General features: G+C 38.5%; 2 protein-coding genes across 2 annotated transcripts; both read left to right on the top strand.

Annotated features, from left to right (window-relative positions):
• The first annotated feature begins 2,145 nt into the window (after positions 1-2,145).
• On the top strand, positions 2,146-12,490 carry slc13a3 (solute carrier family 13 member 3). The gene is made up of 13 exons (XM_038723228.1): positions 2,146-2,375; positions 3,150-3,415; positions 4,050-4,228; positions 4,959-5,028; positions 5,340-5,519; positions 5,613-5,738; positions 5,939-6,031; positions 6,136-6,240; positions 7,564-7,661; positions 8,531-8,643; positions 9,384-9,545; positions 11,420-11,557; positions 11,645-12,490. The coding sequence occupies exons 1-13, from the start codon at positions 2,268-2,270 to the stop codon at positions 11,825-11,827; spliced, it is 1,821 nt and encodes a 606-aa protein (XP_038579156.1). The 5' UTR covers positions 2,146-2,267; the 3' UTR covers positions 11,828-12,490.
• A 2,433-nt stretch (positions 12,491-14,923) lies between these two features.
• On the top strand, positions 14,924-20,207 carry LOC119904930 (osteoclast stimulatory transmembrane protein). The gene is made up of 3 exons (XM_038721550.1): positions 14,924-16,836; positions 17,277-18,291; positions 18,411-20,207. Exons 1-3 carry the CDS (start codon positions 16,799-16,801, stop codon positions 18,738-18,740), a joined length of 1,383 nt encoding a protein of 460 aa, XP_038577478.1. The 5' UTR covers positions 14,924-16,798; the 3' UTR covers positions 18,741-20,207.
• The last annotated feature ends 2,861 nt before the right edge of the window (positions 20,208-23,068 follow it).

Below are 23,068 nucleotides of genomic sequence, written 5' to 3'. Positions count from 1 at the left end.
CCTATGAAGTTACCAAATAATACTGTATGAAAACAACAGTTTAAATTTTTTTGTGCAGATTTATACATCTGATTGACATTCTAGAGATGTTTTATAAATAACATGTTTTATTCTTTAACAGTTGGACTGTAAAAACCCAGAGAATGTCTACAGTGAATATCTGTATTTATTTTAAAATTTTAAAAAGTCAGCAAGCATCTATGCATCTCTGTGACTATGTCCAAACTGTCCATGACCTGGTAATGGACATCTTTAAGAATCTGTTTAAACACTTTTTAAACACATTCTCCAAAGCACTCTTCCTTTCCGTGTTTCTTTTCCTGGTTAAAGTGATGATTTATTTAAAGCTCATAATACTTTTTATATACCAAAGAGCAAACATTAACTGACCTAAATCTTGTATCTTCTTGTATATGCATTGTGAGATATCAGACCCATCTTTTGTGCAGCTAAAATATTAAATCCCAATGTATGCGGGATTATTTAAACCATTGGTGTTGTGACCTCAAAGATAAGAAGGAAAGGCTGGGCAGTTTATAATGTCTCAACCACTTCAGAGCCTTTGACAATCATTTAGCTTTTACAAGCACTGCTGTTTTCAGCTCGTCCTGACCTTTACAGATTCTCATTGTCATTAGGGCTTTAATGTACAAAGATCTTCAAAGGCTGGACCTTTAGTGTAATGTCTTTCCACTAGTAGAAAGCATCTGTAGCTTTCATGGATTCCTGAAAGAGACAATTATTTTGGTTTTGGGACTTTGGATGACAGGGTTGTGAAGAAGTTACCACACATTGGACAAAATATTGACAAGTAGATATTTCACACCTCACCACTGCAAGAAGTCTTTATCTGATCTGCATGTTTTAACTAAATGTAGCACATACTGTTCAAATCTGTATCTGTATCTGTCTTTTGCAATCGTTTTCTTATTCAAGCACTGCATACCTTACAAGTGACTTTCTTGTTATACATTCAATTTGTAATTTAACTGTATGATTAAAAAGCTCTGTTGACATTTTAATTTTAATTTCCATTTTCTGTGATAAATGAAAATGTGATAAATCTAATGTTATTCCAATGTAAATGTGTTTAATTTATAGCAGTGTGATTTTTCTGACATTTTTAGATTATTTAGCAAAGCCACATTTAAGCACTTGTGTAGAGGCAATATTTTCTTGTTTTTAAATGCAATTCGGCATGGATGGATGGATTGTCATGAAATTCTGAATTTATGCTGCCCAGTGGAAGAATCATCCCCTGTGATCCCCTGACCTTTCCTCTAGTTCCACCAGCAGGTCAAAGTTTTAACTTATCGTGTGAAGTATCTCATGATTTAACTGATGTATTAGCACCAAATTTGATATTGACATTCATGGTCCCCAGAGGATGAACTTTAATAACTTCAATCAGGTCAGAATTTTGATTTGTCCAATAATTTGGTTTACGACCCAAATACCTATAACTAATAACATTCCCATCAACCTAAGATGGACTTTAGTGCTAATTAGCAAATGTTAGCATATAAACGAGCATCAAGCTCACTTAATATGGTGAACATGGTGAACATTACCAGATATTTTTACATTGTGAGCATTTTAGCATGCTGATGTTAGAATTTTGCTCAAAGCACCAGTGTGCCAGCCTCACATACTGTAGCTACTTGCATAGCTGTAGACTAGTCTGTTATATGACCATAGTAAATATTTGATTTTATTTATTTATCTTATAAAACAGTTTACATGTTTATGTTATGCAACATGTTTAATTTCTCAGGTTTAACACACAGATCAGATCAGAAAAGATTTTTAGATTAAACTTAACTTAGTTAAAACTTTCATTTCACTGCTTTGCACAAAAAGCAGATTTTTGAAAGTGCACTTGTTGTAAATGGACATCTGTTTAGTTACTGTTTAGTAAGACAGAACCATTAAAGGGTTTGGCTACACTTTTGTTTACCTCCACTGAGAAAACAATGGTGCAAAAAAGTTTGGACAACTGCAGACCCAATAAGGCCAATACAGTGACGCAATAGACATGCCCCTCCCCCCCCCATTTCATTTCTCTTGTCTATGTGGGAGAGGCCCAGTGGCCGGAATACTGACTATCCCTCTTAACTATTTGTCAACACCCTACGAGGAGTTAAACTGTGTCAGGGTCTGTAGTTAATCTTCTCTGTGCTCAGCCAGTGGCTTCAACCTGCTGCCCAACTTCCTCTCAGCCAGTCTGGAGCTCCTTTTCCCTGAACAGAGCAAACTTCATTCTGGAGATGAAAATATCTGTTGTGTCCAAGAAGCTGTGGAGCGTCCACAAACAGCTGGTTCTACTGCTTACTCCACTTCTGTTTCTGCCTTTACTTTTTACTCTACCGGAAAAGGTAAGCGATTTTAGACTCATGCTCACTTTTCACATGTGCAGTCATTTCCAGCATTTTGAATGAATAATGAATTGTGAAATTCATCACATGGAGGTTAAACACAACTGTCCTGCCTGTTATGAATACATGAAAAGAGTACAAGCATGATCTCTATATGTCTAAAAGAAGATTAATTCTCCATTTTCCATCATGTCAGTATTTGTTTTTATTATTCATGAGCTATATCCACTAATTAGCATTGGTCAAAATATTCAGTCTTTTGTCCGAGATTGACTAAACACATAAAATTCAAATGTTCATTGTTTGATTACACTGTACCATTTGAAAAGGAACATTAAGAAATGTCTTAGTTAGAGCTCAAACAATTAGTCAATTAATTTTCTGTTTTTCATTTATCATCATAAGCTGAATAACATTGAGTTTTGGACTTTTGGTTGAACAAAACAAGATACATAGAAAAAGGCACCTTGGGGTCTGGGAAGTTGTGATTGACATTTGACAAGCTAAACGATTAATCAATTAAATAACTACATAATTGGCGGATCAAACAATAATATAAATAATCATTAGTTGCAGCCCTTGTCTCATCAGTCAAGTATTAATTTGCAATTACATTTATGTCACACAATACACCTATCCTCGTACCTTACATTATAATTTTATTTTTTATGGTAATGCTGTAATCACTGACATTCCCAGGAACATACCGTATTGTTCATTATCTGTGAAAGAACTTGGTTGAATGTTAACGACCACATGTTGCTTATCTTTTAGGAGGGAAAATGTCTTTACGTGGTAGTGCTGATGGCAATGTTTTGGTGCACAGAGGCCCTTCCTCTGGCCGTCACTGCAATGCTTCCAGTCTGCCTCTTCCCAACACTGGGAATTCTTCCAGCCAAGAAAGTCTGCCCTCAGTACTTCCTCGAAACCATTTTTCTCTTCCTCAGCGGTCTTGTGATGGCCTCATCCATCGAGGAGTGGGGCCTGCATCGCAGGATAGCCCTGAAGGTCCTTACTATTGTCGGAGTAAAGCCAGCTTGGTGAGAAAACTTTACAGGAAAGCCGATTTAAAGATAGGTCTGGTGATATTCTATATTTTTATAATTTTCAACTAATCTGAAAACTCAAAAACTTGAGCCTACTAGCAGGTATTGTCTGTGTAGCTGATGCCTGACACATCTTAGTCCTCTGTGCCACTGAGCTCCACTGTTGTCCCAAAAACTATTATAAAAAATCACACTGGGTGATAAGTTCTTTTATTATCCCACATACACCTTCCTGCTGCCGATAATACACACTAGAACATCCCCAAAAAATACACAATTTACTCTTGTTTCACTAAGATTTGCTAAAAACTGTAGTGTACTGCTGTTCTAGGATATGTATATAAAAAAGAAAACAATATATTTGTGACCCATTTTAAAGAGTTACATCTTCACTCTTGTGGCTGAGAGCCACACACAGCAAGGGGAAGTCAGAAAGTGTTAAGAAATAGATTGTGGGTTTTGGATTTACTGGCAATAATAAAAATATAGAATATATTTTTATAGTAAATAAATATAACTGTATCCTGTAATTGAGAGTGATCCTTATTCCAAAAAGAGCATCTTCCAAGCCAGCAGCATTGATAACGATGTTACTGATTTGAGCTTGTGGCTTTAATTTTTTTCCTAGGCTCATACTGGGAATGATGATGACCTCGTCCTTCCTGTCTATGTGGCTCAGCAACACTGCCACAACAGCCATGATGCTCCCTATTGCTAATGCCATCCTGGAGAGTCTGTTTGGAGACCTGGAGACCTTGAAAGAGAAGTGCAAGTCCTCAGATGATCCTGAGGTTGATATAATAAATGGTACATTGTATACCTGATCTTGTTTTAACAATGAATGAAATAACTATTATGTGAGAAAGGCGTTGTGATAAACCGACAGAAAACTATCAACAACTTTTAGGGTCTTTCAGCTCATCGTTTCAGTTTTACAGCCCGCAATTTTACTGTTATGGTTTATTCTCACTGAAAACATAGTGGAGCAATTAGCTGCTAGGAGCCAGATATTTTTCACAAGAGTTGGCGGCACCCAAAATCTGAGCTAAAAGACAGTGAAGTTTGAACTTACATAAGTGAGGTGACCAGAAACACGACTTCAAATTAATGATAATGTTGCTCCATATTTGCTGTATTTGTTCAAATAAGCAACTGTTATAATATAACTGTTATATGTCAGAGCTTTTTCTGGTGACCCAAAATGACAAAAAGCTATTTAAAAATAATTTTTCAGACACACCTTACAAAAATGTGTTCACAGACAACGAAGATGGTTGTTGGATTGTTTTAACCTCGTCCTCATGAGACTTTAATGTGTAATCTATGATGTGAACTTTGTACTGTTTTCCCAATACACGGAGTCCGCAGATACTAGTTAGTCAATATTCAAGTGGTAATTGATTGATGATGCTGGATGGACCTATTGTCATATATTAAATATATCAGAAGTACAGCCCCCCCCCCCCAAGAGAGCTGAAACTCATCGTGACTCTATTCATAATACACGGAGAAAACTCTTTGCTTCACTTTCTTTTAGATCGGTCTACTGTAAACCTGCATTCACTGCCCTCAATGCCCTCGGAAAAACAAATGCTGTCAATAGATGGGTAAGAAAAACAATGAGATAATTTGACACACTCCTTCACCATTTCGTGAGCTTTGGTCAGAGCAGTTTGCCCCTGTTTTATCTTTGCGCTAAGCTAAGCTAACTTCCATATTTATTGTACAGACATGAGATGGGTGTCAATCTTCTCATCTAACGCTCAGCATGAAAGTGAAGAAGCATATTTGTCCAAAATGTTTTTCTGGTTAACACAATCTCGTGCTAAACTCTTTTGATGTAAACAATCTCCTGGTGAGGTTCATGTACTTATCCACTGTTTATTTAAGGTAGTAATGTCTCTTAAAACTTCAAAAGGACGGAAGGGATGGAGCAGAGTGACATGAGGACATCTGAGGAGATACGATTGGAGTCGCAGTATCAGATGAAGGTGTGGAAAGGATTCTTGATCTGTATTCCTTATGCAGCCAGCATCGGAGGGACTGCCACGCTGACAGGCACCGCACCCAACCTCATCCTGATTGGACAGCTGAAAAGGTTATTTTTGTATTTTGTGCAAAAGTGAAAACTTTGCATCACAAAAACAATCCTTGTGCAGCAATTTTACAACGATTTCTTTGCTTTATACAGCTACTTTCCAGACTGCGACCTTATCAATTTTGGCTCTTGGTTTGCGTTCGCTTTCCCGCTCATGCTTCTCTTCCTGTTTTTGGGATGGATTTGGATTGCGTTTCTCTACGGGGGATTGAATACACGGTAATGTGGTGTCAGGCAGTTGCTCCTGCATCATATGATATATGATGTACTGATATCTTAATTTCTAGGCCAAATGTCATGGTGGTTTTATTTTCACATGATGGAAAACGCCGTTAATTGTCCATCAGAATTACCATTTTTGTTTCTCTTTGTGGAGTAATGTTCTTATTTGTCACATGCTGTGTTTTTATTTTATGCAGATTGTGCTTCAAGAAATATGACCAAAGAGCCCAGGCAGAGGTCAAAGCAAAGGCTCTAATAGAGGAAGATTACAGAAAACTAGGCCCCATAAAGTGAGGACTTGTGTATGTCTTCAAATCTCGTGCAATACAGGTGAATATGTACATTTTTATCACTGAGCTCATTACTGACTTTCGCTTTACATGCTTAATTTCAGCTTTGCAGAGGGAGCGGTCTCTTTCTTTTTTGTACTGTTTGCTGTTCTTCTCTTCACAAGAGATCCCAAATTTGTCACTGGCTGGTCTGTGTTTTTTAAAAAAGGGTAAGAAAGGCACACTTGATGAAAACATAAAGTAGGCTGCTTGTTGTAATAGTCTATACGTTGAGATGCCTGTCAATTATCTACAGTGGGGGGGGGGGGGGGGTGATTATTTGATCCCCTGCTGATTTTGTATGTTTACCCACTGACAATGAAATTATCAATCTATATTTTTAGTGGTAGGTTTATTTGAACAGTGAGAGACAGAATAACACAAAAAAAAATGTCAAAAATGTTATGAATTGATTTGCATTTTAATGAGTGAAATAAGTATTTGACCCCTCTGCAAAACATGACTTGGTGGAAAAACCATTGTTAGCAATCACAGAGGTCAGATGTTTCTTGTAGTTGGCCACCAGGTTTGCACACATCTCAGGAGGGATGGGGTCCAACTCCTCTTTGCAGATCTTCTCTTAAGTCATTCAGGTTTCGAGGATGACGTCTGGCAACTCGAACATTCAGCTCCCTCTTTCTTTTCTTTGGGATTAAGGTCTGGAGACTGGCTTGGCCACTCCAAGACCTTAATGTGCTGCTTCTTGAGCCATTCCTTTGTTGCCTTGGCCGTGTGTTTTGGGTCACTGTCCTGCTGGATTACCCATCCACGACCTATTTACAATGCCCTGGCTGAGCGAAAGAGGTTCTCCCCCAAGATTTGACGGTACATGGCCCTGTCCATCGTTGTCCTGTCCCCTTAGCATGAAAACACCTCCAAAGCATAATGTTTCCACCTCCATGTTTGACAGTGGGGATGGTATTCTTGGGGTCACAGGCAGCATTCCTCCTTCTCCAAACACGGCGAGTTGAGTTGATGCCAAAGAGCTCGATTTTGGTCTCATCTGACCACAACACTTTCACCCAGTTCTCCTCTGAATCATTCAGATGTTCATTGGCAAACTTCAGTTTTGTCCCTGATATCCTTGGACAGGTCTTTGGTCTTGGCCATGGTGGAGAGTTTGGAATCGGATTGATTGCTTGCTTCTGTGGACAGGTGTCTTTTATAGAGGTAACAAACGTGATTAGGAGCACTCCCTTTAAGAGTGTGCTCCTTGTTACCTGTATAAAAGATACCTGGGAGGCAGAGATCTTTCTGATTGAGAGGGGGTCAAATACTTATTTCACTCACTAAAATACAAATCAATTTATAAAATTTGACAGGCATTTATCTGGATTTTTTGTTCATTCTGTCTCTCACTGTTCAACTAAACCTACCACTAAAATTACAGACTGATAATTTCTTTGTCGTACGTACAAAATCAGCAGGGGATCATATAATTTTTTCCCCCACTGTATATCTGATAGTTATTCCATCCTCTTGTTGTCCTGTAGGTACGTCTCAGACGCAGTCACCGGCGTGATCATTGTGTCGATACTGTTCTTCTTCCCCTCGCAGAAACCTTCTCTGAGCTGGTGGTTCGACCCTCAAGGTCAGTGAGCTCTTAAACACACCGATTAATGTTTAGTTTACTAGACATAATACTCTGATTTCAGCTCCAATTATCATCTAATCCAATCTCTTATTTTAATGACTGTGACAATCTAATTCAAGTTATGGTTATGGTTCAGTTACAATTCAAGTTTGATTAGATTTGTGTTGTAAAAAGGATCAAAGTGAGCATATCATCCATCAAATAGACATAACAAATGGAAACAACCAGTAAGTTAGGGGTTGCATCAGGCAAGTTAATGTTGATGACCATTTCTGGAATATTCAAAGACATTCAGTCAGTGTCTCTAGCACAGCTATTGCAAAAAGCTGAAAATAAGATGAGGAATGTTAATAATGTAGATTAGAGAGTCTGAGGAAATTTCCAGTCTGGAGCTGAAACTACAGTTTCTCTGTTTCTGTGATTAGAATAATCTCTCAAAACTATGTTGTCACACTTTGGGGTTTTGTTTGTGTAAGCATGCGCACAAAGACACGTGTGCGCACAAGCGACTGTGTATATTATGTTCAGCTGGTCAAATAAACCACTGGACACGGAAAAAAAAGCAAATCCTGGGGATCATTCATCCCTCTCAATGTAGGTCAAAATTTAGAATAGAAGAAAATATAACTTTATTGTCTTCCAGAGTGGAAAATTCTTATCATCTCATCAAAATATTAAAAACATGGTAACAGAAAAACATCAATGTATTAAAGTTAAATTAATTATTAAATTAATAAAAAATAAATAAACTTAAAAAAAAGCATAAAACATGAAAACAATCTGATTGCACATGGACTAAAATACTTTTTGTAATGATTAAATTAATTAGAGCCTTATTGAGTGTTTCCCTCCATATTTTTCCTCAGCTTCAAATACTCCTTATGTCCCTCTCTTATCATGGAAGAAAGCCCAGGACTATGTTCCCTGGAATATCATTCTGTTGCTCGGAGGCGGCTTTGCTATGGCTAAAGGTTGTGAGGTAAACATGTTGGTACATACTGTGCACTGTTACTACAGTCATAAACGTATAGGTTATGAAGTAAGATTGAGTTTTTATGGTCTATCATGTTTTTTAAAGCAATAGTTGGACTTTTTGGAATGAGATGATCAATGCCAATCTCATGTTTGTATGATAACTGTGGAGCTACAATCAGCGACCTATTAGCTTAGCTTAGCATAAAGACTGGAAACAGCTAGCCTGCTCTATCCAAAGGTAACAAAATCCATTACTTTAACTATATTGTTATAGGTATCTAATTTCTTTAATTCATACAAAAACTGTAAAACTGGAATTTGTGTGTTGGACTATTTCTTGGCTGAGAGTAGTATCTTCCTGAGTCTCTGATGGTTTGGCTACCTCACAGCAAAGAGAAGACTCCATAACTCCCATAAAACAACAACTTGTCATTCTTACACTTTTTCGTTTTTGCTCAGTTTAAACATACAAGATATAGTGTAAAAGTGAGTGATACTATATCAATTTACTGTTTAGGAAAGTGAAGAAGTGTGCCAAAAAGTCTTGTTTGTTTCCTTCCATTATTACCTTTTTATTAACTATATAATGTAAAAGTTTACATGTCATAAGTCTGTGTAATAAATGTCTACTCTCTCCTTTTCACTCTGTGCTGCTCTGCTCTGCTGTTTGGTCCTGTTCTTCACTTTGCTTTGTTATGTGATTTGATCTTTGACACTTAACCCCGATCTTGTGGCTTTTGGCAGGAGTCTGGACTTGCCTCCTGGATCGGAGGCCACCTCCAGCCTTTGGCTGAGGTCCCTCCTGCTGCAGCTGTGATGTTGATCACTGCTTTCCTGGCCTGTTTCACTGAGTTTGCCAGCAACACTGCCACAATTATCATATTTTTACCTGTCATTGCTGAAATGGTAAGCTTGGTTGTCAACTTAAAGATATAGGTTAGACTCTTTTTAGCTGTGTGTCTCTGTTCATGAAATGACCAATCCTACACTATAGGAATTAAAATGTTTCACAAAGAGGCTTAAAATCCTGTGAAGTTAAGCAAGAAATTTCTTGTTTCCGTGGTTTCATATTTTGGCTTAAGGATGAATTTTCATATAGTTAATTGTTTGAGTGAGGTAAATATTACAAACTAATTAAAATGCATCATAGATTTTCCTGCAGTAATGAATAATTATAGCTGTGATGAACTGTGAAAGCCTGATAGTATACTTAAGGTTTTATATCAGTGTACAGTGTAACGCACTGATCAAGATGTCAGTTACAATACAATAGAATAATTGGGGGGCACTATCCAGTGCACTAATTGAGAAATGTATTACAGTGTCATATAGGTTGCCCTACATCTTGGAATATGTGTTGGCTTCCACACACACTTTGGTCCGCCATCACATAGGCCCACAGCTGGTGTCCTTTTTATTTCTTTTGCCCCTCTGCAGCTGACCTCGTCCTACATAATGTTGGTCAATGGCTTAGTAGGCTTGTTAAACTCTTGCACTAGATGTTCTTATGTTTGTAGACTGTTGGACATTAACTGCTGGTGTCAGTAATCATTATCTGGGGCTTTTGTATTTCGCAATGTTGCCTGTACTGCAAACTCAGAGAATCCGTTGCAGGATATATAGGAGGTTTAGTGACTGTGTCCTGAGTTCTCATTACAAAGCTTTTACCAAATTAATAGTTAAATAATTAGTAGTAAGTAAGTAGTAAGTAAAGTAAGTAAATTAATAGTCTCTATGAAAGCTGTTAATGGTGGATTATCCAGTGTAACAGGGAAACTGATTCTGGAAAGAGAATATGTTGCTTTTAATCAGTCTAGGTGTATTTTTTTAACTAGGTGAGCTGTTATAAAAATCTTTGTTATTTGGTGAATTGACCATTTAAACCACCTCTGATTTTAACTCAGATAAAACTGTGTTTTTAGCAAAGCTGGCATCATGGCTTTAGACACAGACTGAAATATCTCAACAGCTATTGAATGGATTGCCATTACATGTTGTACAGAAATTCATTTTCCCCAGAGGATGAAGTCTAATGGCTTCAGTGATTCCCTGACTTTTCCTGTAGCACCACTGTAAAGTCTGTGGCCTTGAGTAAAATATCTAAAAAACTACTGGATTGATTGCTACAAAACTTTGTTCAAACAATCTTGTTCCCCTCATCATGAATTGTCCAAACTTTGGTAACTTTTCATTTAGTGCCACCAAGAGGTCAGAATTATAATTTGTCCAATTCCTATTATGACAAAACTTTCCTGCAAAACTAATGACATTCCAATCAGCTTTATCTGTACTTTGTATTATTAGCAAATGTTGCTAACACGCTAAACGAGGATGTAAAATATAATACCTGCTAAATGCCACTCCTTTAGAATTGTATTTGTGAGCATGTTAGCATGCTGATGTTAACATTTAGGTCAGAGCACTGCTGTCACTGCCTCAGAGAGTCAATAACATGGCTGTAGACTTATTCAGCTTATTTGATGTAATTTTTTCAAGAGACATTGTAAAACAAAAGGCAGTCCCTTTATGCCTGCATTACATTACATTAAATGGAAGATCCTAGATGTCATGTGTGTCACTTTCCTTGCAGCTGAGCCCAATATATTTAGTTTCTTTGGATACCATAAGATATTGGCTAGAATATAAAGGATACATAAAATAACTTTGCAATTATGGTGGAAAGCTGTGGAATAAAGCTGTCCAGCACATAGCTTATGAAATTCATCCATCCATCCTATCCTAAAAAATTGCTGGTCTTTGTTTTTTCTTTGTCTCTGTAGGCCATTCATGTCTCAGTGAACCCTCTATACTTCATGATACCTGCAACAGTAGGATGTTCATATGCCTTCATGCTGCCAGTGTCCACGCCACCCAACTCCATCGCCTTTGCGTCAGGACATCTGATGGTTAAAGACATGGTAAGATCCTCACATCAGAGCTCGATGCTAAAACATATTGTTAACTTTCACCGCCTGTCCTCATGTTTTCTGTTCCTTTTTTCTTAGGTGAAAACTGGCTTTGTCATGAACATCCTGGGTGTCCTCTCAGTCTCTCTGGCCATGAACACTTGGGGCGTTGCCATGTTTAACTTGAACACGTACCCAGAATGGGCTCACCCCATCAACAAGTCTGCTCTTGTGACTGATGTACACTCTTCATCTGTGCAGTCACTCAATGCCACGCTCTGATCGCTCACCCAATCTCATGAGTGTGAGCATGGAGGAAGTATCATAAGGTTGTATAAAGATTTAACACTTAACAGGGACAAATGTCTGTCTGTAGATGCCTACTCTATGTCACTTAAATGTCATAACAGTCTGGGAGCTTCAGCTGTTACCCGTTAGGATGAATTTAATATGTTTATAACACTCCATTGTCTTTTTAGGCTCTTAAGAGTCAAGGACTCATGCTGTGAACTGTTACTTTTGACACACTCCAAGTCACCATGTTCCAAAAAATTAAAAACAAGCTAGATTATTTTTCTCTGCCTTCTTAAAACTGGACAGGAGAGGCATTTAACCTCAACAACAAGAACAGCCAGAGCTCTGAAGAGTTTTTTGAGCTGTTTGTATCAATGCTACTATAATGACCTCTGCTGGAAGACTGAGCGAGACCTATGTGAATAATTCTTCTAAAATATATATTTTTGGTTGAAATCAAAGTGATCATGTTACTTGTTTGTGTATTATATGGCACACATTTGGTTGCCACAGGCATAGCACATAAATAATGTTTTCTACTTTAGAGTATCAATCCTGCGTAAAGAAAGTGTAAATTTTGTTACAAAGTGATTTGCGTTCATTTAACTGCTGTTACAAATAAATTGTTTGAGTTTGATTTATGATAATTTAGTTGCATGTGGTCCCTGTATTTGCCTGTATAAGCGTAGATAGCAGGTTTATTGTATTTTTAACAGTTTCGGAGTGCAATTCACTTTTACACCACTATCATAAATACAATACAAGTCTCACCTCGACCCAATGTGCAGTTTACACCTGGCTATAACTGTGAAAACAGGCTGACTTGGCTTATTTTCAAAAAGTACCGAGTCAACAAGTTTGGTAACACAGCCAAAGATTAAGCAAGTGCAACAACACAAGACATAGAAAGCCAGCTAATATTACTTGTTAATAGTTTTTCATCTGTCTTCCAGCCTTGTATTATTGCGAAGTCTCGCTAATGACTAAAAGCCATATTTACTCTTGTCCGGCCTCTTGGTTGATCACAAGCTACCTTCATCAATGTCTTCTTCGGTCTCAGTGCCTTTGTTGTGATATTTGTATTGAGAATACAGAGTGAGCTTCTTCTTATAGCTGAAGACTCATATTTGGTGTTGTGTGACGTAGTGCCATAAAGCACTGAGCACTTCTCGCGCCAGAAAGATTCACCATTCTCCCTATTATAAGTCAGTGTACCATCAAAATGATTTTTAAGCTGTTATTCTAAAGATTTAAGATAATAGTTACATAATGTTGCTTTAAGAAAAGCATCTTGTTATCAAAATATTCACAACGGATAAATTGTGTAAACCTCAGTCCGCAGGTTAAGATTAGCTGTAGCTGTGTTGATGCAGGTTTAATACACATTTTGGCCTCTGCACACAAAGAGTCAGAGAGAGCATGCACTTGTAAATTCCTTGAAATGCTTGTTTGGTGTAGTAATCTGTCTGAAGTCACAAGGCCCGACCACAATGGTTAACTTGTGCAAGACTGTGGTGGTTACTGAGTGCCAGCAGGGTCAGTGTAACAGGTCCTGTCGTGTCTGTTGCAAAACTATAAAGTGCTCAACCAAAAATACAAACAATTTTTCGAAAACATGCAGTTGTGTCTCTGTTCACACCATCTCAGTCAACATGTCCTGTACCTACAGAGTGTCTTCTGGAAAAGGTATTTACATGCCACTGTATCCTGGTTTCTATGAGAGTACAGTATTCCAGGTTGTCTATGAAGATTCTCAGTCATCCAGGTCATAGTTATCCAACGAAGGTTAAAATGAAGGGCAACTGGACTTGGTTGAAGATACGGGAAGATGTTTCGTCCCTCATCCAAAGGACTTCTTCAGTTCTGACTGACTGGCAGGGAAACTCAGCTATTTAACCTCAGTGGGGTTGTTGATACCGCTGGTTCGTTAGTGTTCCTTGTTGCTGTGACGACAGTCGTTACGACTACCTGTGGCCAAGACTGAACGACCATCGTTGGTATCTTCACCTGAGGCCAAAAGTTTACGTTTGTTGAGTTTCCTGGGAAGTGATGAAAGGACAGCATTGTAAGTGGGGGATAAGTGGTGGAGTAGACCCTCTCCCCTGTTCAATGACGGCTTCTCAACCCGGGTGTAGATGCTTCCTTGACACCTCTTTCAAACCATCCATCTTCTCTGTCTAAAATGTGCACCTGGTGGTCCTCAAACGAGTGTCCTCTGTCCTTCGTAAGTAGACTGCAGAGTCTTGACCTGAGAGACCAGGTTGCATATTCAGGTTTCTCAAAATTGGGATAAGGCCTTATCCAGGTTTCTAAAACCAGGATATGGTGTTTACATGTGCAACACATTACCAGGATAGCCTACCTCAAAAACCAGATCACAACCCAGGATACCTGTGCCCATGTAAACGCACTCACTGCCCCACATGTCAGGAACAATCAAAGTACCAGCAAAGAACAACAACTCACCATAGAATGTACACAGTAATTCATCTACTAAGCCTACACAGAGTGCACAAAAGTAAAAAGATTAAAATAGCCCACAACATTTAGCATAACAGTACTTCAGCCTGTTCCACTTTAAACTACTGTAAATCATAAAATGTCACAATTATACTCACTAGTGGTAAAACATTTTCTACCTTACATCATTTTTGATTAGTTGTATGCCATTTTGCAACATAGCAATACAGTAGAGACCTTATTTATGTAATGTTTCAATATTGAGCTAGCTTAGTATGATGTGCTATGATGAAGTGGCTCATGCCATCCAGAAAGCTAATACACCAGGGCTTGACATTAACTTTTTTACTCACTAACCAATGTGGCCAGTGGTTTTACAAAGTTACAAGTCACGCAGCATTTTCACAAGCCACATTTTTGTTGTTGGAAAATTGAGTTTTATATGATTAAAGTTCATGGTGGTGCAGTGGTTAGCACTGTCGCCTCACAGCAAGAAGGTCCGTGTGGAGTTTGCATGTTCTCCTCATGTCTGTTTGGGTTCTCTCCGGGTGCTCCGGCTTCCTACCGCCGTCCAAAGACATGCAGCCTAGGTTGATTGGTGACCCTAAGTTGTCCTTAGGTGTGAGTTGTTGTCCATGTGTGGCCCTGCGATGGACTGGCGACCTGTCCAGGGTGTACCCTGCCTTTCGCCTGATGTCAGCTGGGATTGGCTCCAGCCCCCATGCAGGATAAGCGGTTGACGATGGCTGATTAAAGTTGACTATGGTGTGCCAAAATGTAATATCAATTGCTCAGATAAGGTTGTGTGTAAAGCTCCTTTTTTTGAAAGGATGTAGCTTATTAAAATAAACATGAGAGTAGCTTCTTATTGTAAATAATGAAAGTGCTGCATGGGTGTAAAAAAATTGTAAAGATAACTGACTTTTCAGAAACACCATTTATAAAAAGCTGTAAATACTGTAATACAGAGTAAAAAATTATCTGCAAAAAAGAAACAAGAGCAAAGAACAAATTATTTTGTCTAAAAAAAAAAAAATCCACAACTAAGGCAAAAGGATTAAAACTTTATGTAGGCCTATATCATTGTTGTGCACTTTTGGATTGTTTGTTTTGCATCTACATTTCCTCAGAACTGTGATTGGATTTATGTTCATGAAATGCACACAATCATTGATTAGCCACTTGTATGTCCAACCTAATTAGATTATTATGATTAAGTAATCATAGTGCAACCAGTTTTAATAGCTGATATATTTACAACCTAACTAGTCTCTAGTTTCAACTTTACACCCTAAATTAGGAGAGAACATACATATCTGGTACAACCCAGTGTAGTTACTTGGAATGCTGTTGGCTATTGTCAACACATTGTCACGGATTTGTGTGGTGAAGCAGGTTGGAGGACCCAAATGCAGGACGCAAGGCAAAGGAGGTACAGTTCAAGGGGTTTTAATAAACAAAGAAAGGCGAGCACACTTACAAACTGAGTGGCTGATGACCAAAAACAAAGGTTGTCCAACAGAAATTCAATAACGAGCAGGGAAACACGACAAGTGAGGCTGATGACACGAGAACACACTGCAACACAGGGTAACAACATGCAATGACCCAACATTCACTGGGGTAACAGACATGACAAGGGTTACCGAACACTAGACAACAGACAAAACAGACCCCCAAAACCCAACAGACTAAAATAACGCTAACTAAACACAAAAGTGCAAAACACGGCATGGCAGACAGGCAGATTGTGACACACATAAGCAGACAGCTAGTGTCTGTAAGCTATTCTTCTGTTTATGTAAGTTTTTAATATTTCACATTTGCTTTGGCAATGTAAACGTCTGTTTAGCATAGCATAAAGCCCAACTGAATTGAACTGGAATAGTAACTAGCTTGGTTTGGCTGTTTGCGGAGTAAAGAAAAGATGGCTGTTGTGTGTACTTGTTCGTGTTCTGAAACAAGAAAACATAGGAGGCAACTGTTTTTTCCCCATTAGTTACTTAGGTGGAAAATGTGCCTCAGTCAACAGTTTTATATTCGTGTGACAAACTGGAGGAAAGTGTAGACAACAGGAAACAGCAAAAAAGCTAGATTTCCCCCCTTCATCTACTTAAGCATTGTAGTGTCAAGCTCATAGGTCAAGCTGGAGGAGGATTTGAATAAATTATGTGTGATCGCACTGGCATCAACATAACTTAGTGTGTGAGCTGAGTGAAACAAATATTACTAATTACACTCTTAAACTGCATTTTTGGTTAGAGTGACCAGTGTCACATTAGGTGTGTGTGACTGCTTCATGCCTCTGCATATGATTTTGTGTCATGTATGGTTTACATAGGGAACAGATAACTTTTTCCCTCGTGGGAACTTGTTGACAACCCACAAACACCAACATGACAGTGACTGTTCAGAGAAGTTCCTCTTTTAACCTTCACAGTCCTCCTTCACACACTTCCCACTCCTGCTTTTCCTTAAACTCATAATTTCACAGAGAGAATGAAGTTCATCACAGATAATATTATAACTCCTATCAGGTAAGAACTGTAATTTATTTTTGAAGTAAGCCTTAATGGTCTGTCTATCTATCTATCTATTTATCTATCATCATGGAATTAAGAAAATGTTCAGGTTAACTATGGCTTTATTGCCAAGAGTTACATGAGAAGGTTAATAATACCACTCTCAAGTCTGTTAGTTTAATATGAAGCTGGATCCAGCAGCCAGTTAGATTATCTTAGCATAAAGACTGAAAACGGGAGTAAAGAGTAATCCACCTACCAGCACCTGTAATGCTCACTAATTATCACATATCTATCATTAATCTGTATAAAAAACTAATTGTAAAAATTTGTGGCTTTACATATTGAATTGACTGATTTTAATTAATTTTAATTTCCAAGTCTAACTCTCAGCAAAAAGCAAAAAGGTGTGTTTTCCAATATGTCAAGATATTACTTGTATTTTTTCTCCTCAGGAGCAGAACAAGATCTTGCAGACAGGCTCTAAAATCTGTCCTGCTTTATCTCTGGGATGTTTACTCTGCACCTACAACTGTTGGCAGAGATGTCCTGACTCTACTGTCTCTCTGTTTCATGCTCTCAATCATCACTGGTGGACTGCTTCATCACTGGCTGTCAAATATTCTGAAATACAACCACCAAGCGTCTGTTCAGACCACCTGCATCTACAGCGTTGCTATGTTTCTTGTCTCGTTCCTGTGTCATCCTCTGCGCTGTGTGCTGACCATGATTCTGCCCACAGTCTGCACCAAACAGGGACGTAAACTCCTCATCTCAGCCTCTGTCATGATTTTAGTTTTGAACGTCGTCCCTAATATTACCGTTAACGTAGGGGTCGTCGCACGCATCCTGAAGTGCACCGCTGAGGGCTTCACAAAGACTTTATTAAACTCATCCGAACCTTTGAACCAAGCAAAGCGAGACCTTGTTGAGGAAACCATCAAAGTCAAGAGGGAAGACTTGAGCATTGTCACTAACTTGAGGAAATTAGATCATTTCACACATGTTGATGTGTCAGAAGTCAAAAGCAGATTTACTAAGATGATTGGGCAGATAGAGGTCAACTTTTCACATGCCAGGAATCTGCTAAAAGAATATAAACTGCTGTCAAACCGAATCCTTGCTGCCATTTTTGTTGCTTTACTAATCTTTGAATCTGCACGCTACTTGAAATCTTATCTGACATCAGTCAAGTTTGATAATGGCTATGTCTCCAAAGAGTGCCTCCAAAAAGCAACTCATGCTGGTAACAAAAGGCTAGCTAAAAATAAAACCTATCCCACAAGCTGCAAAATAACAAGTCAGGAATGTGCCTCCAGTTTCATAGCACTAGTTGTAGTAACATTATATTTCATTGCAATAGCTTTAATAGTAGCTTTGGATCATGTTGTGTATCATGTCGTTCAGGTGATTGTGCCGTGGCTACTGGACTTCCCACCGACATCTGCCAGCATTAGTGTCAGTTATAAGGTAAGACAGCACACAAACTGCTTCACCACTTCAGCTCCTTTTACACCTGCAGCACTTGCTTCCTTGCTCTTAAGGTTTTCATCTATTTGCTTGCTTGTTTTCTTAAAATCTCCCGATAGGTCCAGTGGTTCCCCCCTGCTTTTTGTATTATCCCACAATCCTGTGTCACACGGGAGCTCACAAACTTCCACAGGGATTACAAGTGGACCTTCAACCCCGAGCCATCGCTCTGTGATGTGACAACTTCAAGCCCGAACCTGGGAGTCACACTCTTGCTGGGATGTCTCTGGCTGATGAGCTACACTCTGGTGTTCCTCGAGGTGTACGCCAGACGGCTGCGCAGGAAAATCTCTGCATCCTTTTTCAGAAAGCAAGAGGAGAGGAGGATGGCTTACTTGATTAAGAAAATTCAAGAGAAGCAGACTAAAAAAAGAGCCCTTTTCCGTTGAGTTATCCCGTTGGTGAACTTTCACTGTTGTTTCACAATGCTTGTCTTAGTTTTCTGTTGATGTTTTTAGCCATGCTAGCAGAGTGGCTGTAAGGATTGCAATGATGGTCTGTTCAGACAGACAGAAATATTTCAACAACTGTTAAGTTGGATTGCCTTGAAAGGTTGTACAGACATTTATGGTGCCTGGAGGATGAACTCTACTGACTTTGTTGATCCCCTGACTTTCCCTCTAGGGCCATCATGAGTTTCACATTTAGGTTGTTAGGGAAATCTTTCAACAAATTTTGTATGAATTGCCATGAAGTATTCACATTGCACTCAGGATGAAATGTACTAACTTCAGTTTTATTAATCAGGTGAAAATGTTTATTGTTAATTATTCAATAGCCTACTTTATTAGTGGTTAGTTTATGACCAAATACCTGCAAAACCAATCACATTTCCTTCAGTTGTACTTTGTGTTTAGTGCTGATCAGCAAATGTTTGCATGCTAACACGCTAAAATAAGATGGTGAACATGGTCAAGATTCTGCAAGTACAGCCTCACAGGGCTGCTACAGCATGGCTGAAGAGTCTCAGGCTTGTTTTTGTGTTCAGGTTTGCATCGTATCAATCAGTGTGCTTGTGCTGAGTTCCTGTTTTAGCAAAACATAAGCTGAAGACAGAGCATCCTGTGTATGAGTTACTGTAACAAGACCTTTTCCTGCACAAGCGTGTCACCACTCGAGATCATCCTCTTCACACTTAAAGCTGATGTGGTTTTAAAGACGTACCATCAAACATGCTCAATCTGCACCCACTCTGTATGTTTGACAGGGAAAAAAAAGGTGTTTTTTTCACACAAAGGTCACAAAGCAAGTGTGTATATTTTTTTGTGTCTACAATATTGTTTTTCCTCCCTTGTGTGGTTCAGTATAAATGTGTCATTTCTTGTGGGGCGGATTTTACCCCTCAGCCCCACTAGATGCCACTATGAGGCTTTGGACAGATGCGGACAGAGAATAATGAAGTCAGGAAATGAACAGAAGTAGATTGGATCTTTTTTGAATATTGTATTGGCCTAGATAACTTTAATAGATTAAATAAATCTGTTTCATACACACATCCACATAATAAGTGTGCCCTTACAAAAAAAAATAAAAAAATCACTTCTGTTTTCTGAAAAAGTCCTTTGCATGTCATCAGTACACTCCTACCAAAACACTCCCATGAGGCTTCGGGAGTTTATATTAAGACATCATCCGAGAATAATAATAGAATACCTCATTATCATCTATTTATAACCGTGACTTTTTGTCCACTTCATGATTGTCTCAAAATTCAGCAGCCTGTGTAAAGATGATGCCTTATAGTTGGTCCAGAAAAGATGAATTATTCATATTTTCTGTTACTTTGAATTCTCTGCTGCTTACTCTGTGTGTGTGTGTGTGTGTGTGTGTGTGTGTGTGTGTGTGTGTGTGTGTGTGTGTGTGTGTGTGTGTGTGTGTGTGTGTGTGTGTGTGTGTGAGCTATGGGCTTTTTCTCATTGGAAATGCAGTGAACTGAAGCACACATTATTCTTAAAATGTAAATAAAATGCATCTGTGAGCATCCACTTTTTCCATTTCATTTCTCCTTAAGTAGCTTTAAAGTTACAATGTGTAAGATATGGCCAGATACTAACTAGACTGATATTGTCAACAGAATGTGAAGAGGTTCTGGAGGACATTCTGTATCAGTTTGATCCAGCTCTTCAGTGAAGTTATATGATGTTCACACTTAAAACTCCAGACTTAAATAGAATATGATAGATATATTTAATTTTATTTACATTTCCCAAAAATTCAGCCTGGCATGTTTGGTACCTTTGTAAACTTTGGGGTTTCCACAAGAAAGTAAAATAAATGTCTTTGGGAATTAAAACATTTTTGATGCACAGCAACAACTGGGCCACCTGCAGGTATGAAGCGTGTGCATCGCTGAAGATGAGCAGACTAATCATTGTATTTGTTCAGACACAGTAACGGACAGACTTCTTAGCATCAGTCAATTACTTGGACAAAACCTGTTCTGCAGGATTATTTTTCCTACTGTGAAGCTGTTATCTGTTGAATAGAAAGCCTGCTTGACTGAATGTTCTACAACTGAAATATGTCATGCATTAGCATTCATAATCACAGTCTTGCCCACAACAGGAGATTTAAATAGCTTTCCAAGCTCTAATTGGTGTGTTAGAATCTGTTTCATTGCTTTAAGAAATAGATTTTAATGCTATTTACTTTTCAGCTATCAGCTAGGAGTAGGTTTTAACAGTATCAGCATGCCAAAGCAGCAGCAAGAATGTTAATCTAATGAAGTGTGTTCCTGTTTGTCCCTTAAGAGACAAGACAATTTCAAATCCTGCACCTCTGAATCTGTGCAAAACCAGAGAATCCAAAACAGTTAATTTGCCCTTTCACACAAACTAAAATGATGTCTGCTGGTGGCAAAAAAAGGTCTACTTCATAATTAGTGCCACTTCAGTTCAATGACCAATCACTGCAGTGGATGATCTGTTGAATTGCAGGCTACCTCCTCTGTTCTTTGAATAATTACAGGGTTTATGGCTACAGCCTTGGCCGCAGTGGTTGACACGATATTCTGAGCTTGGATGGGGAGGTGAAATTGATTTTTAAGTTGGTGGCTGTACAAGGCAGAGTGTTGCAGTGTGGATATAATAGTGGATGATGTGGAAGAGAGGGAGGGGTGCACTGGGAACACAGTGAGGGAGAGAGAGAGAGAGAGAGACATATGTGGACCACTAGAGCAGCTCTGTAGAAGGACTAAGCTGTCATCTGTGTTTCTTGCTTGATTGCACCTGAGTGCTGCTACCGTGCCAGAGTGAACGCTGCCCTCTGCAAATGATGGTAAGCAGCACAATTTCATCTCTTAAAATATTTGTTAGAAATTTATTTACTCTCCCTCACTTATATTTTCTTAACCTGAATAAACAGTGAACGATTTAGCAATTTATTTCTGCTTCTTTGGCTAGGCGTGTGTACAAAACATATTTGTCGTAGGAAGGGTTGTCTGACATTTCTGGGAAAGCAGGGGAGTGTCTTTTATTTGAACTCACACCATATTTACATTTCAACCTTTCCTTGTGAGATGATAAAAAAAAGGATCAAATAGTTGCAAATGATGGCTTTAGTGTGCGCAGTGTGTCATTAAGGTGCACTTAATCACACATTCGCAGAGGACAACAATCCTATCACTGTTTTAAGGCTAATCCTTTTACTTTCACAAGCAACTAGCTAATAGGACCAATACGTCAGTTTTGAGAAATACAGAACACACATTGATGTGGTCATTCCCACTTTTCTGTCTGCATCATAACAAAGGTTTAAATGTGTAATTTAATGTTGGACAAAATTAAGATTCAAGTTTAGCCTTTTACAATATTCACTCTGGTCTCTACCAACTCCTGAGAGAAATATCTCGCTCTTTAGCAGTGATGGGAAGGTTACTTTGGAAATGTAATCGATTACCGATTACAAGTTACCCTATTTAAAATGTATTAGTAGTGTAACTATTTCTGTTACTTTATTAAAGCAATGTTACTTCTTACATTTTATTGATTTTTGATCACTTTTCTAATTTTCTAATGGATGTTGTTAACCATTTTCAGAAGACAGCTTGAGAGGCAATGTAACTGGCAGACGGGTAGCGCTGCAAATTCAAACATGAAAACCAATCGAAAGCATCCGAATAGCATTAATCTTTACTAAACTGCTGTGGTTGGAAATAGCAAAGGAAGACATGAAAAACACACAAAGCAACAAAATGATTATTCAACATATAGCCTATATTTTTACAGAAAATGTTCAGATGTAACCCCCAATGTAAACATGAACGTTTTCATAAGTAACTGTAATTTAATTACACATTTTTTCCTGGTAACTGTAATGGATTACAGTTACACTTATTGTGTGATTATATTACTTAATAAAATATGTATTACTCTCCAACACTGCTCTTTAGCTACCAAATGCTCCACTATTCGCTGGTAGTCTACAGTGGGTTTTTAGAGCACTTTGTGCTGAAAACAACTGTCTGCTGTATGCGACGGTATGAGAGCAGTCAGACTGAACCAAAATAGTAAAGTTGTGGCCGGACCGCTGAACAATGAGCTAAAACTCTTTTAGACTAACATTGCACAGCACAGCTTGAGCTCAGTTAGCACACAACCACCCAGGTGGAAACACAAAGAAGTCATAACTGATCACACACCGATCAGAACCTTCAATAGATAGATAAAGGGGCCAGAGTCAGTTCATTCAGAGTTGGAACAACGGATCCAGAGAGACG

Source organism: Micropterus salmoides, unplaced genomic scaffold (genome assembly GCF_014851395.1).
Source record: "Micropterus salmoides isolate LMB-PRFRI ecotype aquatic unplaced genomic scaffold, ASM1485139v1 Ms_hic_scaffold_16, whole genome shotgun sequence".
Lineage (NCBI taxonomy): Eukaryota > Metazoa > Chordata > Actinopteri > Centrarchiformes > Centrarchidae > Micropterus > Micropterus salmoides.
Note: the sequence above shows the minus strand (reverse complement) of the source record. Positions and strands in the feature narration are given on the sequence as shown.

Excerpts from the sequence above, each read along its gene's own strand:
- slc13a3 (XM_038723228.1), top strand. The coding sequence starts at position 2,268 with ATGAAAATATCTGTTGTGTCCAAGAAGCTGTGGAGCGTCCACAAACAG. Across the intron at positions 5,029-5,339 it reads CAAATGCTGTCAATAGATGG|GACGGAAGGGATGGAGCAGA; the intron begins GTAAGAAAAACA and ends AAACTTCAAAAG. Across the intron at positions 11,558-11,644 it reads ATCTGATGGTTAAAGACATG|GTGAAAACTGGCTTTGTCAT; the intron begins GTAAGATCCTCA and ends CTTTTTTCTTAG.
- LOC119904930 (XM_038721550.1), top strand. The coding sequence starts at position 16,799 with ATGAAGTTCATCACAGATAATATTATAACTCCTATCAG. Across the intron at positions 16,837-17,276 it reads AATATTATAACTCCTATCAG|GAGCAGAACAAGATCTTGCA; the intron begins GTAAGAACTGTA and ends TTTTCTCCTCAG. Across the intron at positions 18,292-18,410 it reads GCATTAGTGTCAGTTATAAG|GTCCAGTGGTTCCCCCCTGC; the intron begins GTAAGACAGCAC and ends ATCTCCCGATAG.